General features: G+C 40.8%; 1 protein-coding gene across 27 annotated transcripts in view; it reads left to right on the forward strand.

Moving 5' to 3' along the window:
• Positions 1-2,110: 2,110 nt before the first annotated feature.
• Positions 2,111-17,882, forward strand: part of LOC106965222 (ankyrin-3-like) — a 95,050-nt gene continuing 79,278 nt past the window's right edge. For 16 of the 27 annotated variants that reach the window (XM_015061185.1, XM_015061280.1, XM_015061265.1 and 13 more), the window contains exon 1: positions 2,120-2,778. In XM_015061185.1, the coding sequence (XP_014916671.1) occupies positions 2,656-2,778 (123 nt within the window). In that variant the 5' untranslated portion in view covers positions 2,120-2,655. Of the gene's footprint in view, positions 2,779-17,882 lie in introns of all 27 variants that reach the window. The other 11 variants (XM_015061239.1, XM_015014284.1, XM_015014293.1 and 8 more) reach the window with 5 other exon arrangements.

A 17,882-nucleotide genomic window follows, 5' to 3' on the forward strand; every position in this document is an offset into this window, starting at 1 on the left:
TTATCTCTGTGCTCATTGCGGCGTCTATTCGTGGGTGGGATGTTTCAAGTGAAGCCGTTGTCCTCACACAGATTTTGGAGCAAATTAATGAGCGAGTCTGGTAAATGCAAAATTGAGGTACTGGCTGTTTTAGACATTAGCTATCGAGTGCTCTGCAGTCCTTCTCATTCTCTTCCAGATCTTTTCAGGTCCGAGATGATGCGATCTGCCGCGGTACGTTCTGTACCTACCGTATGTCATTTCAAACTCACATGGACCTGCATTCACGTGTCCACTTGGGGATCCTTTTCCTGGAACGAACAATAATCGTCATGACGTGTTTGTTATCTCTCTACGTTTCCACAGCATTTACCAAAAAGAGAGTAAAGAAGAAGAAGAATTAACCTTGATAAAAGGCCGTTCTTTCCGTTAACTTTAACTGTTATAGCTTTTGAAAACATCAAGTGCTATTTTCAGCGCTCTGTAGGGAAAGTGGGTAAGCATAGAGTGAGCTCTGTGGATCCATAACAGCGTTTTAAATGACAAGGTGCTGCTCATGCTGCTGCTTCGTCTGGCTTATGGGCCTTTTTGATGTGTGTCTAAAGCTGTGGCTATTAAGTATCTGTGAATGTTACAAACTTCCTCTAAAGTTGAATGAATTTTAATATTTAATAATCCACTATCAGCATAGTGGATTTATTCAAAATGTATTACTAGATTTTTATTCCAAGAGTGTAACTCTTCCTCCTCATGTGCACCGCCTAGTTGCAGATGCAGATGAATGTTTGACTCGGTGTAAGCGATTAAGCGTCGTAGCTGTGACAATATCATTGTTTATGTTTTTTTTGGGGGGGGGCAGGGGGGTTTACCACTGGAAACTGCAGCTTTTAGCTCTGCAGTGGAATAATGTGCATCCATCCACTTTGAGTCTCTGTTTATATAGTACTCTGGTGCGATGGGAGAGATTCTGCCTACTGACAAAATCTTGTTGATCCACAGAGGATTTGTTTAAAAACAATAAAAAGGTTAGACATTCTTAAATTGACTTTTAAAGTCAGAGTTAGTTTGTTCTCTCTGTAAATCAGTGGTTTCTTCTGGCTACTTCACAGTCAGAAAAAAATAAAAAGGCGTGCTTGAAAGGTTAAATGGTCTGACTGAAATGCTCTTAGATTAAGAGTGAGTGAGTGTGTGCATGCGTGTGCGTCCGTGTGTGTGTGTGTGTGTGTGTGTGTGTGTGTGTGTGTGTACTTGTCTGACTGAAACACAGGTGTGAGTGCCCATGTTGGTCATGTTATGCTTACATATATTAGTATGTAAGGATCGGCTGGAAGGTCAATTTGTGCCTGATATTTTCTTCTCATGCATCAAGACTAAGAACATCCATTATTTGCAGACTACAAACACAATCACCTGCAGCCTTTCCTGTAATTAATTCATTAAAAATTAGACAAGTTTAAATGTGACTAGTCTCCAAATTCCTTCATGTTTTGTTGAATCAAAGCTACCGTCTTTAACAAAGAACCTGCAGCACGTTCTTTCTTTTGTGTGCGTGTGAGAAAAGTGGAAGTGCACACAACCGGACTCTAGAGAAACGTGTTTGGACATCAGCCAAGGAAAAGCCGGATCGGTGCATTTGTAGTAGCATTTCTTATTTCGAATATTTGAATGTTTCAAACGAGACAGACTCCAGCTGGCTTTCTTTATACATTTGCATGCATTCAAGCTGACTCTGCATGTTCGCAGACATGCTTGTTGCATGTTGTGTGTGCGGAGCGGGGGCTGGAAATTATGCGGTTGTGCATTCGGTCTTTTTCACCCGTGTCCTCTGCGTGTCCCCCCTCCCCCCCACATCCCGACACTTGGTCACCTCCACCTTGTAATCTGTGGGGATCGTAGCACACACTACTGTTGCTCCCCCACCTCCTTCCCACTCCCAGAAGCAATAACGCTTTTGGTTCATTCATACACTTACTACCACTCACATGTTATTGTTTGTTTTGTTTATTTTGCATCTCTTTCATACGTTCTTCCCTCTCAGACTCTGGACAAATACGTTTATTGCTAGCCTGGCTGAAGGGGAAAAAAACAGCAATAATGTCAATTTCAAAGAATGGTGTGAAAAAAAAGGGAGCGTTGTTACCGTGGAAACCACTCCCCTTGCATCCCTCCCTCCTCCCACCGTCTTTCTCCTCCCATCCACCTCTGTACTGGTGATGCTCGCGTCTCTTCTCTCTCCACCCGGTTTGTCCTCACCTCTCCTGGACATGCTCCTCTCACACTGCCAGCGGAGGATACACAAGGAGGAGGAGGAGGAAGAAGAAGAAGAGGAGGAAGAGGAGACGAGGAGAAGCAGCTGCCTCTTCTCTTCCATCACTCCATCACTTTGAAAAGAGCAGAGCAACAACCAAAAGAAAAGAGGACACACAGGATTTACTTTCATACTTGCAAAAAAAAAAAAATAATAATTATAATAACCCCTACTCTTCCCCATTCTCCTTTTCAAGGAGGGCATTTTTCTTCCCTTTCCCCCCCTTTCCTTTTCTACCCCGATTTTTTCCTCTGAGGTCCCGGTTTTGTTTTTTTGCCACCAGCAAGCCCCTGAACTTCTCTGGGATTTCAGGTGAGGTGCGCGTGTGCAGTGTGTGGTGCTTTTCCGGTCTTTTTTCACCACCTATCATGGCTCACGCGGCCTCCCAGCTGAAGAAGAATCGGGGGGAAGTGGATGTGAATGCAATAGAGGACGAGAAGGAGAAGCGGAGGAAGAGCAGGAGAGCGTCGTCCCGGGAACAAAAGAGAAAGGTAACAGGCGGAGGGCTGGCTGCTGGTGGCTTCATCTGTTCTGCGCTCTCTGTGTCGCTGGAGCGTAGCGCCGTGTACATGTGTGTGTGCGGGTGTGTGTGTGTGTGTGCGTGTGTGTGCTCATTAAGCTCCACCGGAGAGGTTTGGAGGACTCACGTGTGTTTATTCATGGATGTGCTCTTGTAAGTGTATTATTTGCCGCTGGCTGCCTAATTATGTGTGCTACATGTGTTATAATAACTCTTTCGTGAGAGCAAGTGCATTAAATGCTGCTGCGTAACTCAATGTCAAAACTATTGGCGGTGCAGCGATCAGGTTTTTTATTTATTTATTTCCTCTGGCTTATACCGGTTTCTGGTTTTCTTTGCCATCTGACCAGTGGATTCTGATTTTGACCTTCCTGACATTTCTTTTCTTAAACCTCCATCCTTTGAAAGAGAAAAGACTTTGTCATATTTTTTTTTAAACATAAGAAACCTACATGCTGTTAGATGATGCAGGTGATGGACTGAAGATTGTGGAAATTTTTACTTTCAATAAATGTGGTTAATCAGGAAAAAAATCTGGTTCTTTCAGTATTTGATCTGCTGATCATCGATCAGAATAAATCAAGGAGAAATTGACCAACTCTGGGTTTTCTTCAGGGCTATAACAAAAAAAAAAAAAGATGAAGTTTTGACTCTAACAAAAAGATGATGGAAGCAGAGGACTATCCACATCTATCATCTCAAACCCAAATGTCCCTAATCTTTGTCAGAGTCTCATTAAACTCAAAGTGCAAACTGCTGGTTCGACACATATAGAGGCTAAAATCTGTGGAAAAATTGACCGATTTCAGTTGATAAATTTCTAAAAATCTTACCACCTGTCCACACATAGCTTCACTACCACCACTACTGTTGAACTCTCAAGCTTTTGTTTCCTTGCCGTCCTCCAGCTCTCTCATCATTTACCGTCATTTTCTTTTCTTTTTTTTTTTTTTGCTGAAGTACACCACTGAGCACATGTGATCTGTTCACTCTGCTCTCTAAAGGACGTGCGTTTGCATGTTCGCTGGATGGACGGCAGGAACACAAGATGCGAATAACTGCTGCTTTTATGATTTTTGTTTGGCTTCAGTCAGTTTCATTGTGGAGTCTCGGATGCAGAGACAGCCATGTATAATGCATACTCGACTGATTTATTGATGACGAAGCTTTTTCGTATGACGGGAAGTGAAATGCACGTGCATCTCTGTGGCCATCCGCCTCTCTTACATGTTGGCTCTCGAACTTTGGGCAAAGCGCAAAACTTCTCCCGAAACAAAGAGACGGTCGACGGGATTACAGTAAACGTTAAGCATCGAACTTCTAAAAAGCACAAATACGCGTGTCCTGCGACTATTTCCAAAAGCATTTGCTGCATTCCCCATATTGGTAGTGGCACATTTGACCGTGAGGGATCAATCCAATAACGGTGTACTTTGTGCCCATGGGTGCCTGGTTTTGAATTATGCTGCTGGCAATGTTATTTGACCTTCCCATATGCAAGGAGTGAGCCGTCATTGACAAATCTTTCAGAAACGGGGAAAAGATTGCGAATACGCTCAAGGAAAGTAGCGGCTCTCTTTGGGACGCAAACACGTTAAAACGCGATCCACATGCGAGAGGACCTGCTTGCTTTTCACACGTCTGAGGTGAAGATCAGCATTTCAGGTGGTTGTCTTAATGTAGGGTCACGTTTCAGAGACGAGAACGACAGTCAGAGATGGAGAGGAGAGGAGAGGAGTCGGGTTTTATTGATTAGATGCGCTCCATCTACGACAGTCATCAGTTCTTGTTGTTTATAATGTATATTTTCCTGTTTTACTTTTTCAGGTTCCAAACTTGTAGCTCAGCTCTAATGATCTGCTTGGTTCCCATTTGTGAGCTTTTATACCAATAGTGATTCAGTTTGACCTGTGCTGGGATGATATAATGATACAAAGAGACAAAACATCCTCCTCCAGTAAGATTCTTTTCTGTTTTTACGCTGCACTTTTGAGCTACGACGTAGAAAGTAACTTGAGTTTTTCACTGATTTCGGTTTATTCTTTGGATGCCCTTGCTTCTAAACTCGTTACCCCCGGCCTTCCAGCTCTCCTTTTGTCTTTAGAGTCCTGACTGACTAAGCATTGTCAGCGTCACGGATGCCAAGCAGAAACGAGACATGCATAAAACTTATTACATTATAGTCAATAAAATGCAAATTACGACTAATAACTTAATTTGAGATTAATGATTAAGTTTAAATACAAACTTGGCGAGTTTTACAAATGGAAAAAAATAATAATTATTTAAAAAAAATGACATTATGATTAAATTTTTTCTATTATGCAATTGATATTGCTGCTGAGTGATATTGCCGCAAACTTGTACAACAAACTGCTTTAAGTCACTGCTTTCCTCCGCTCCTACAGTCTCTATATTTAGACGTCAGAGCAGGTAGAAAACTTTGCATGGAGGACACTTGTGAATGTAGAGCTGCATTAGTCACCATCAGGCTGATTACTGCATGCAGAATGTTAGCCAAACTACGTTTTGGCAGAATCATAGTTCATTTCAGTCGTACGCTTTGAGGCATGTACGCGTTCGTCGGCACACGCGGTAAAGATATGTGAACAATTGTTTATAATAAGTTGTTTTTTTTTAAGAAGATTTAAGTGTTGAGAAAGAGATTGCCGATTGAAGACGCCTGAAGCTTTGAAGATTTTTACCTTCCCTATGATCTTCATGGTATCGAAAATAAATCACAGTCCTCCTCTTTCAGTCTGGTGGCTAATGGCTAAAGGTATTTCAACACGTTTTGGAAACTTAAAGTCATGGATTCCGACATGGACAGTCCTAGAAACAGACTGAAAGAAATTGATTCAAATTAAATGCTGTATTCTTCTACTTTTTTAACTGTAAGGTTGAGCTATTGCAATAAAAAGTTGAATTTATGACAACTCTTTTACACAAATTTGTCCATGGCTAGAAATATGCGTGGTAGCAGTGTGACTTTTATTGGTGTAAAAGGTTGAATGGATGTTAAGAGCCAGTTTGCTCTGATTGATCGCCTGATTGGCGACATATGGTGGAGTGCAGATTATCTTTTGTATATTTTCTTTATCTTTCTGGAGTGAATTCATTATGTAAAGTACCACTTTGTATAATAAAGTTAAACTGAGCTTTTAGCTTTATGTTTGTAGCCCTACTGCTATCAAATGTTTTAAACAAAGACAATGTTAGCTGTTAGAAATTACCCCCAAAATAGAATACTGAGTATTTCTGCTGTCTTACATTTATAGACGCACCTATCCACATTTTCAGGTCAGCCTTCGACGTTCTGTTGCACTGAAACATACTGTTCTGCCGGCCTTCCTGTTATCTGAACGGGAAATCCCTGTCCCTTGGTCCCATGAATTCTCCAACATGTTTTAGCTTCAGTGTCATTATTCCAAAGCCGGGGTCTCCCAGTGGATTCCCACAGACGCATGCAGACAAAGACAGAGCAGAGCATAATTTTCCTCCTGATGTGTCCCAGTTTTACAAGGTTTCCCAGAACTGAGAACATGCTTTGGGACAGTACTAGTTATTCCTCTAATAAGACGTACGAACAGAGATGCTTCCATTCGCCTTCTGACAACTTCAAGATGTTCCTCTCATCAGTCTCAATGTTACTATTATTTGTTATTATTGCTATTATCACCTTTTTTTTAAGTCTATCTCGTCAGTAAATCCAATGTAGAGAGCATTAAATAAATGCCGCCAGAAAAATAGTAGCGTCGAAACGGTACTTTAGCTTAATGCTGCACTTTGAGTTCAGCCCTGAGGGAATGTGGCAAGGCTGGGATTTTTCTTACCCTGAGAGGAAAAACTAAAAGAGGAAAATGGTCCTTATGCTCTTTATGCATAAAATAAATGTGTCTTTTATGTCCCTTAATTTTTCTTTCATTCCTCCTTCTGCCTCCCTCCCATCATATTTCTCTCATATGCATTGCGACCCTCCTTCCTGCCTCCACCTCTTCCCTGCCCTTGTCCCCTACCATCAGCCCATCAAATATGGAGGTTAATGAATTCAGAGGCCCATGCGTGCCTCAGTTAATTGCACTGGCACCAGGAACTCCTCTTTGTATTGCTAAGTGTTCTTACTATCAAGATGGCCACTGTCTAGAGCGAGAATTGAGTGAGGAGAGATTTTCAGCATCTAAGGGCAGCATAGAGGGGAAAAACAGAAACATATTTGTTTTTCGGCAGAGATGAATTCATTTATTGAATTCAAAACCATTTCTTTAAGCGAAAATGCCACATGACCCTAAAAAAAATTCATGTTAAAAGTCCTGAAAAGGTTTTGGTCATTTGGTTCCAATAAAGTGTCCGCTTATGCAGACAATGAGGACAGTTTGTACTCACTTTGACAGCCAATGACGTAGCAGTCGTGTTGGATGACACGGTTGTTTTGCAGACCCCCGCATGACGTCTGTTTCATTCCCTTTGATTCTCTTTGGGGTTTGTTTCCGTTCTAAGCTATTTTGTTTTGCTTTGTTTTTGTAAAATGGGTTAGGGTTGGGGAACAGTTTTCTCACAATATGGTTCAGTGGATTTTCTGCAGGCATGCAAGATACAAGTAAACCCCTTTGAAGAGCGAGCATCAACTAACGACAAAAATAAAAATCTAAATATTCGTAGCAACGCTTCGTTCTGCAGTGCAACACCAAGATGTTCCATCATGATTTACAACAAAAAGCAAAACAAGTTGAATAACTTGTTTCGCAGGTTACGTGAGTTTTACTGATTTGATATTGAATTGATCTTGTTGATCAATACAAATGCAGTTTTTTTTTTTTTAAATTTAAGAATCTTTATCCTTAAAACTCCTACAGCTTTGACCTGTGATGGAGCATCACTTTCAGTTTCACAGTCGTTCAAGTCCGACATTAACAATCACTGTTAACTTCTTGAGGTCGTTCTTCGACAGCAGCGACTTTTGTTTTGGGTCCTAGGAAGACAAAGCGGCGACTCAAACCCAGTTTTGCTGCTGACTGTTTGACTTTATAGACCAATATCTTTATAGCCAAAGAACCAAAGCTTTGCTTCATCTAAGGAGATGCTTCCAGTGTTGAACTTTTTTTGTTTGTTTTGTTTTGTTTTTTTTTTGTTGTTAAAGACATTCCCGACTGCAAAAGTTTCCTCCTCAACCATATCCTATCATAACTGTGACACACGGTTATTAGTCCATTGTCATGGTAACTGCTATAGTGCATGTGTCCAAAAGCTAGCAGGAATCCCAGATTGTGCAGCAGAGCATCCCGTCTCCTGTCTGCGCCTCCACATCAGCTCCGGTCTCTAAAGGGGAATGAAAACATGCAATAAGGATTGTTCTAATTATTGATCCACTTCAAGGGCCTTTACAGACAGCTGCTGCTGTTGGAGGGAGGATGGTGTGTTTGTGGTATGAGAAGGCGGTGATGAAATGTTGCGTGGAGTCTCTGTAACTGTGCATGTGAAGGTTTTGTTGTTTGTGACGTTGGGATTCCCCTCCGTTCAAAAAATAAAATCTGATTTGCTTTCAAAGCTCAACAGTGTCCCTCTGTGTGCTGAAGAATCCCCACTGGAAAGACGATGAGACAGAGCGACGGATGTGGAAGAGTAGAGAGGAAGAAATGACTTGATGCCGTGCGTGTGTGTGCGTGTGTATGCGTGTGTATGCTTGACACCAAGGAGAGAGGTAGAGACAAGAAGAAACGAAAGAGAATTAGCGAGAGAGCAGGATTATAAGCCTAAATGTCATTTGAAGGTGATCAGTGTCTTTCTTGCCGCTCCGACAAACCATCAGCGCGCCTCGTGCTTCCTGGACGCAAGTGCTGACGTGACGTCCTGTTTAAAAGGACAGGACATGAATTCACATCTGACATGTCAATAATTACCCACAGAGATAATCACTGTCCGCAGCAAAAAAAATCCGCTTGGAGTCATCTCATTTAATACCCTAACGAAAATGGATTTACACAAGTGAGAAAAAGCCGTTTATAACACGACAGAGACGTTGTTTAGCAAACGAGATGTTCGGATCAAAATGACCTTGGTAGTTTTGAGTTTTTGAGCTGAATATCCTCTTGATGAACAGTTTAGTTTCTTGTGTTTTAAACGATCCAAAAAATAGAAAAAAAAAAAAAAAAAATGAATGAGTTTTGAAGTTTAAGACACGGATAAGTGTTGGAGCAAATTTTCTGTGGTTACGTTCCGCTGAGCAAAAGTAATATGTGGAAAGTTAAACGCAAGCGGACAAGACAAAAAAAAAAAAAAACTCTTGTCACAACAGGGTGAGCATAACAAAAATTCACAATGTCACAAAAGGCTGGCATAAATTCCTGGCATATTTAATTATATTTTGAAGATAATACATCTAGACTTGCAGAGAGGAATATACCCCACACTAACAAACTAGAGACACCACAAACAAAACCAAAAATACCTTATTCCTTTCTCTGCTTAAAGATGCAGTGCTGCCTACAAATTCTTAAATGTTGTATTATACTTGTTGTGCACTTCCATAATGAGGCCTGCTGCAGCTCGTTTCAGTGCCCCCACCTCTCTCTGTCGTACCCGGTAACGCTCCGCTGGGCACCATCAGTAGACATGTTCCATCAAGCTCTTAAAAGAGCCAAATGTTGCGTCACGAGCCTGGGTGGATGTGCTGTTGTCTGTGCGCGTACGGCAGGTGTTTCTCATCCACACGCAGATAACGCTTCTCTAATTGAAATAACGCTGCCTTGCTTCTCTCTCTCTCTCTTTCACACTCACACATGCAACCCCTCCTTTGACCCCTGGGACTCACGCCTGTACGGGTTGATAATTACTTTCGTTTGTTCGCCCCTCACTCCCACTGCTGCCATCTCTTCCATTCTCCACTTAACCACCTGCCACTCCACCGTGATGAGCACCGATAAACCACATTCATCCGGCCGTCAGTTTTTGTCACATTCTTTGATTTTTGTTGTCCCGGATGTATTTTAAGTAGATCACTTATCAGGTCGGTGCATGCTGCCAAATCTGTGCGACGGCTCTGGAAAACAAACAACAAAAAAACAAGCAAGTCTGGCTCTTTTGCCAAGGACAAAAGCATGTGGTCTTGGCCGTGTGGCTGCTCTGCTAGCGTGTGGACCTCAGAGGCTCAGGAGCTGAGTAAATGGGCTGTGTTCGGATGGATCGATGGTAATCACGGCGCGTCATGGTTAGCTCCCTCGAATGGGGGGAGGGAGAGGAAAACGTTGGCAAAAGGGAGAAAGGAAACAGGGGGCCACCATGGGAGGGCGGTGCATGCAGAGGGTTCCCTTGGTAATAGAAATATGCCTCATTTCATGAGTAGAGAAAATCTTTTTGCCCCTTTCCCTTCTGTCTGAACGTGCTCCAACTTTCAGATCTGTTTTTGTTTCCTCCTAGCTCTGCGACCTTTCGCCTAAAGCTGCTCTTTGCATTTTTTTTTTTCTTTACCAAAATATAAAACGAGTATCTCTTTAAATAACCTTACTAACTCTGGACATTAGTTGACATTTTTTAATGCCTTTTTAAGGTTGACCATTTTTCGTCTTTATTTAGCCCAGAAATATGCAGCCCATAGTTCCCCCCCCCGATTGAGATTAAACAAAAACAATAGAAGCTAGGCCATTTTATCGACCCCAGAATCCTTTCCACCACATTCTGGCATTTATAGACGTCTTTATGTGGATGTCCAAGTTTGTGTTGTTTAAGCAGGTGGAAATGCAAGCTAAGAAATTAGCTTGAGTTCTTTGCAGTCTCAAGGCAAAACTCAGCTTTTTCTGCTTTTTAACTACTCACCAGATGAGATAAAGTGGGAAAACCAAGCACTGAACATGAAATATCTTGAGGCATTGAAGACTTCCAAGGTAGAAAAGTGAGGGAACTGGAAGGCTTCGATCATCTTTTGGCTTCTAGAGTAAATTTGTAAATCAAGCATGCACAAAATGTTGTGATCCAACAGAAAACTGACTGCGAGGAAAAGGTTTCTTGTAGCTGCGAGGTGGTGTTGGTATTCTGTCACTCTGGGTGGCTATGTGTGAGATCATGGAAAAGATAGACCTTTAGACAACATAATACATCTGCATATCACTGCAATCTTTGGTTGCGATGATATGCAACCGAAGCCTGAATAGAAGAGTGTTCCTTCTATCTTGTATTTGATGCTAAATTATTCACAGGCGTCTTTGCATGTGTGCTCTGGTGTCGGTGTATACTGACAACATGTTGAGGTTTTGGTTGTCTGTTCTCTTAATGTCAAGTGTGTAAGTATGGCGGCTTGATAGATGGATTGTTTTTATTCCCAGCCTCCTGGTGATGTGTCAGTTTCTAAGCCAATGCTTCTAAAAGTGATCCAGCTTTTCTGTCTTCTGCCTCTTCCCTTCAGTTTCTCCGAATCTTACGAATGAGGAAAAATGTAAAATAAAAGATTCACTTTAAAGATGACTGCGTGGTTTTCCCGCTATTGCCTCAAGTTTGTTTTTTTTTCCTATATGACCTCAAGGACTGTGCAGGAAAAAAAGACCAAAGTGCATATCCTTGTGAAGGATGTGCTTTAAGAGTCGAAAAACACAAACCTGCTTCGCCTTCGATTGTGCTTCCAGGTGAAGCTCAGTATCTCCCTGAAGGATGAAGATTTTTTATCTCTCTCGTTCTGATATTGCCTGTCCTGGATCATCCTCAAACAAAACATCCAGCTGCGCCCACAGCACTGTCCTGGTTGAGTCACCAGCTGAATACTGAAGAATAGCTAGACAGAAGTTTGTGGGGGGGGGGGAAAAAAAGAAAAACCTTGGCTGTCTGACTCCCTTCGATCCTTCTGCCATGTGCTGCCATGCTCATTCCTTTGCATTTAGCAGTTAGCATCCCTATTTTTATCTGTTTTGCTTTCTATTTCTTTCTCTTCAAAACGCTTTATGACGTTTTACCAGAATCATAAAATGTGCAGCAATAAAATAATGTTTCTGTGTGGTTTTAGCATTGCGTAGGTTATCTTTGCACAGTTATTCCTTTTGATCAAACCCGCTGACCTTCGGTGACGCCTGCACAAACAGGTTTTTGTGTGTCACTGTGAGTAATGTTTCCCCCTGACCGTTTCCTGTCCGTCTGGGATTGGGTTCCTTCCCACATATCTGCAACTAAAACCAACAAGGCAGTTTGAAATACTTAACACAATCGATAAGCACGCACACATATAACGAAAAACAACAGCTGAAAATCTAAAAGAAGAAAAATAAATGAGACTTTGTCTCAGAGATAAAGCAACAGCAATGGCATTTATCATCTGATGATGATGATGATGGTGAAACTTAACCTGCCCTTTCTCAGCAATCGGGTCATTACCAGCAGATCAGCTTCACTGAGTCGTGCTTATTTCTCATAATCCATGTAATAGATCACGTTTCCATCTCTGTTTTTTGATATTTGATGTGTCTCATGTCGCTGATCCTTCCTCCTCTGTTCGGCTCGCGCAAACATGCTTGTTAAAAATAGAATGGATCCGCTGCAACTTCTACCCTGCTCCATCGTCGATGTGCATTTCCACGTTGACGGTCTTGTGTCCACATACTTTTGGTTCTGTACCCGGCTGCTACTTTGAGAGCAGCCTTAGTCAGAGACACCCTATATTCTGTTTGCAATCCATCTGATCTCTGTATCATCGCGTAGTGGTAATGAGAGCTCAGATTGTTTCACACTGCTGATTCCAAAAAGATGCAACATTACTAAGCTATCTGCTTTCACTTTGCTGACATTGTTTTCCCGAAAACAAATATTTAGGCAGAATAGAGCCACATATTTACATACAATGAAGAAAAAGACATGTTCTTTTCCCCGGCTGTCAGACATTGAAGCACACCGACCTTTTCTTGATTTAGGTCACATCCGCTGATTTCTGCGCCTTTAAACCATTTTAAAAAAGCTTGGGTGATGATGTCATGACTTTGTAAAGTTGCTGATAGGACAGTTCACAACATTGTAATTAAGCGGAGGCGCACTTGTGGATATATTTGAACACCTCAAGCACATCATTTGTGACATCATGGAAAAAAATCCAGAGGAGTCAGCCATGATCCCAATAGTCTGGTTCATCGTTTGGGTTTAATTTCAACACCTTCAGGCTGTTCTGGGTACTCCTGCTTCCTCCCATTAAAAAATAAAAACATGACTGGTAGGTCAGCTGAGTGCTGGAAAATAAATTGCTCTTGCGATGCACTGGTAGCTTGTGTAGGATGAACCCTGGCTTTCGCCAAATGGCCGCTGGAGACGGACAACCAGCAACCCTGCAAGGATAAGTGAGGGACTGGAGTATTAAAACTGCTTTGCTCATAAATGTTCTGACTAATTGCACACTTTGCTAACTGTCAGACTGGAAGGCGTGATGTGATGCTCTGAGATGCAGCAGCACAAGTCAGGTTGCTGCTGGTGTTGCTGCTGACTGGGTTGCTGTCACACAGCAGAATACGTGTCTCTGTGTGTGTGTGTGCGTGCGTGTGTGTGTCTGCCGTGTGAGAGGCTGTCAGCGGTGTGTGAGCCGACTTGACACCCTCATGGCACCTTTAACCTTTCAGAGTCCTTCCCTCCGGACAGCCACCAACCATAACCAGTGACGTGCAAAAAATGAGTTGCTGAGTTGATCAATTTAAAATAAAAATAAAACTAAGCAGAAATGTCCAAGTAGACACCAAATGAAAAATATTGTAGAAAATAAACCAAGCTATTAGCTGAATAGTTTAATCCTTTCATAAACAAACACAGTTTTATTAAATATGTGTGTTGTTATTATTAACTGTGAAGTGTCTGTACAGCTTTTCCATTTTTTTGTTTCCTGTATTAACGGCAATTTGTTTTTGTTAGACTATCTAAATGAAGCAGGTGGGATGGAAGTCTGGAGTCGACACCTGTGATGCACCAGTCAGGCTTTTCCTGAATAGTTCAGAGTTTTGGTTCTCTTCAAGGTCAAAACAGAGTTTTCTAAGGACTATGACACATAAAAGTGAAGAAAATGTGAATGGATTTGTCTCTTTGCAGCCAAAATGTAAAGATTTGTAAAAATGTAGCCTGTCAGTAGAAATTAAGCTTTTTCTGAGATAAAGATTACTGTTTCATTCTAAACTGTACCAAGAGGTATGAAATTAAAATCCAGCAGATGATTTACGAGAAGAATTACAAGTTGTTTCCTATTTATGTCTCAAAGCAATTATTCATAACATTTAACTGATATCTAGTAAGAGCTGAAAAGTGCATCAAAGTTTGTCCTAAAAACTGAAAGTGCAGGTGTTTTTAGATTAGACATATGATAACAAACAGAAACAAAGACTTTAGATCTTTATCATATTTGACCTTCAGATTAAAGGTAAGAAAAAAACGAAGGTAAAACTGGGAAACAGATTGATTCAGTTTAAAATCAGTGCCACTATTTTATATCAAGTTAAGCATGTATTCATTAATTTTGAGAGTGACCAACATATATTCAGCAAATCAAACAAGCGATATTTTATAAAGTAATTTTTTTTCTTACTCATAATTACATCAGCTAAATTCTCTGGTTTGTGCATTTTTGCTTATCTGTGAACTGTTGCACAAAATCCCAGAGAAAACCGACTAAAAAGACAAAAAATCCGGACAAAGGAGAGAGGGAAACCCAAGCTGAAGAGCAGAGGCAAAAGCAAAGGACAAAAACTGACAAAGTGATTCAGAGCTGTGAGGAGCAGAGGACTCTGCGACTGTGTTCACTGCTTCAGCCAAGTAAACTGAATGTCCCCATCAGTCAAGGTTGTGTGTCTTATTATAGGTTGTTAGTCTCTCTGCTCAGCTGCGACCTTGGCACAACTGGACAGAGCATCTATACGTACCACGGTAGGCAAAATCAGAGTGTGTGTGTGTGTGTGCGTGTGTGTGTGTGTGTGTGTGTGTGTGTACCTGTGACGCTTTGCAGAGTTTGCTGAAGTGTTGCTGTGGGCATGTAACAGCACACATTACCGGGGACTTCGCAAACAGTCGGCTTTAGCTGTGTGGAATGGAGGGATGGACGGACGGTAGGGAAGCTTTTCAGGGTCAGATTTACAGCTACAACAGGACTGATGGAGGTAAAGTAAAAGTGCTGCCGCCCACAATAAAATATGGTTTGCTGTGCAGGACATGTAGGCTGTGTTTGAGCTGCCAGCAGCCATCTACCGGCTGTTTTCCTTTTACCCGGTCTGACAGCTGCACGGCAACATGCAAGCCACTGTGTTTCATCGAGTTCTCAGTCCAGCGGCGGACGTGTCGTTGATGTGATGCGTTGAGAGAAGCTCCGCCCGTCCGCCGCTTCTCGGTTACCCTGGGAAACGGCATTAAAACGTGTACATTTTACTCTTTACACAGCTCATCAAAATTCAACGCCGCTTTGACTGTTTCAGTTTGAGTTAGATCTGTTGGCTTTAAGACATGATGACGGTGTGTCTCATTCAACAACAAATAATCAAACTTTATTTTGTCAGTATTTCTTTTCATCTAAATGGTTTGTTTTACTAAGCAGGTTTTTGTGGCAGAAGGAAACGCTGGCTACAATTTTTCCTCTGTTTGGATCTGAGCAGGTTTTTGATCGATTTTCATAGATATATGTTAAAAACCGCCCAACTCTCTATATGACTGAAAACTAACAAAATGTATCTTGGAAGTATTCACACTAAACTTAAACAACTGCAGCAGTGAAAAGGCAGATCTCGCAAGCACTGACTTGGGTGGCACTGAATACAAAACCACAGCAAACTTTTCAGATTTTTTTATTGTATGAAAGTTTGAATTCATGATTCATGTTGCTAACAGTAACACACTGATTTACGCTCGTTTGAAATCACCAAAAGATACATCAAGGTCAAAATTACAACCAGTACCACCCCTAAATGTAACAAAAGTCAGAGGGTGTGAATATTTTTGAGAGGCTGTCCTCATATTTGCTTTTAAAACCTTCTTTTTTTGATATATAAATCATTTTTCATAAGTAATTATAGTATTCACTATCAATATTTTTATCTTAACAATTATGTTTTGTTGTCATGCAACATAGCTGTTGAATAAGACGGCATTCAGTATCTGGCACAAAAAAGTTTTGAACTTTTTATTATTGAAGCTGAAATTTCTAAGCCAAATATTGCCAAAAGTGTGAACCTTGTTACCTTAATATTTCAGGATTTAATGTGTAAACAGAGAATAATGAATGATTGCAGCAAACAAAAAGGAGAGCAGCACACTGGTTAACGAAGAGAAGCGCTTGTTCTTGGGACATTTGTGAGATCATCGGGACAGAACTGATACTTCTACACTCGACTTGTTTTGCCTTTTATCCACTTAGATAACTTTCTGTTCTTTAGACCGGCTGCAAAACTTTCTGACTTTGACTCAAGAAATCTGGCAAACTGTCCCCAAAGTGTAAAGCACAAGTTTTTGGTTACTGTATTATGCCAGTGTGTCAGATTCCCATCGCAGAGTCCTACAGAGAAAAAATAGCTGCCCAAACTGAGCTCAAAGACACGAGGAGAAATCAGCTGTGGATCACCCTCCATCCCCTCTCTCTCTCTCTTTATTGATTTCTGGATCCTGAGCTAAACAAAGCTCGGGCAAAAAAAAAAAAAGAAAAAAAAAGGGATTTCTTTACAAACACAATCTGACTCGGACTGAAGCAACAGAGAGAATATTTCTATTTTCTGCTTTTTGTTTTATAAATTTCCATCGATTCTTCTTCACCTGTCGGTTATTTATCTAAATTAGCTGCTCAAAGCAGACAGACCGAAAGGCCCCCCTGCTGCTCTGTCCTCTTAAATGTATTGAAATCCTTCCGGAGGCCATACTTGACCCGGCTGACCTCTTGACCTCCAATGGCCTCTTGGATTGCTTGTGAGCTTCAGTTATGGCATCTTTATTGGCTGAGCTTCCTCTGCTTTCTATTAAACGTCTAAGTAGATCTAAGTAATCTAACCGGCTAAAACACGTTTTCATTGATACTAAATACTCAGCAGCTGTCGAGGTTAGCACTTCATAAGGGGGAAAAAAATTCAAATACATTTCTTTACTCAGTCTGCTCAATGCCTCTCCTGTTGGTTGAGTCCTGCTGTTATGGATTTATGGCTCCCTATTCAACAGCCTATTACTTTGCGATGCCTTGGGGGCAGCTGACTGCTTCAGCACTGAACAGCCGACTGTCTTCCGAGCAGAAAGGCAGATTTTGAGAGACAGCAATCTACTAACATTGTTCTAGCAACTAATGATTAAAAAAAAGGATTATTCTGCCCATTATTCTGATGATCAATTGATTAATCGGATTGAAAAAAAACTTGCCACATTCTGGAGATGTTTCATTTATCCCCGTAAGCCTTGTTTTGTACAATATTTGAAATATTTCAAAGATGGAAATAAACAAATAATTCCATTCATTGGTAACACTTTATTTGATGGAATGTGCATGAGACTGATGTGACACTGTCATAAACATGACATAACACCTATTAGGAACATGAAGGAGTCTTTATGAATGACTGTTGTCATTAAGAAGTGTCACTTGGTAAATAATGACACTTTTAATGCAAAGTTGCTCTAAATGTTGCATTAAAAGTGCCAAAATTTGCATCATAGTGTCAGTATTTACAAAATAATGCAAATTTGGCACATTCATAAAGACTCCTTCGTGTTCATGACTGGTGTTATGTCATGTTTATGACAGTGTCATGTCAGTCTTATGCACACCCCGTCAAATAAAATGTTTCCAATTAATTTTTCAAATAATAAAAGAAACATTTGCTTACCTAAAATGGAATAACATAGCATTCCTTTAAAGTACGTCTGATCATTTGTATCAAAAGATGCATCTACAGTTAAATAAATACTTTCAGTAATGTGATAAACTGATTAATAGGAGTTTCTTTTTAAAGAAGGAGCCAAAGGAAGCTAAAACTGTGATGCCTAAGAAAAAAAAAAAAAAAAAATATATATATATATATATATATATATATATATATATATATATATATATATATATATATATATATATATAACCCAGATCTTTTTTTTGAACACACATATATATATATA

This window comes from Poecilia latipinna, unplaced genomic scaffold, assembly GCF_001443285.1.
Source record: "Poecilia latipinna isolate Pla-1442-1.1 unplaced genomic scaffold, P_latipinna-1.0 Scaffold69, whole genome shotgun sequence".
NCBI lineage: Eukaryota > Metazoa > Chordata > Actinopteri > Cyprinodontiformes > Poeciliidae > Poecilia > Poecilia latipinna.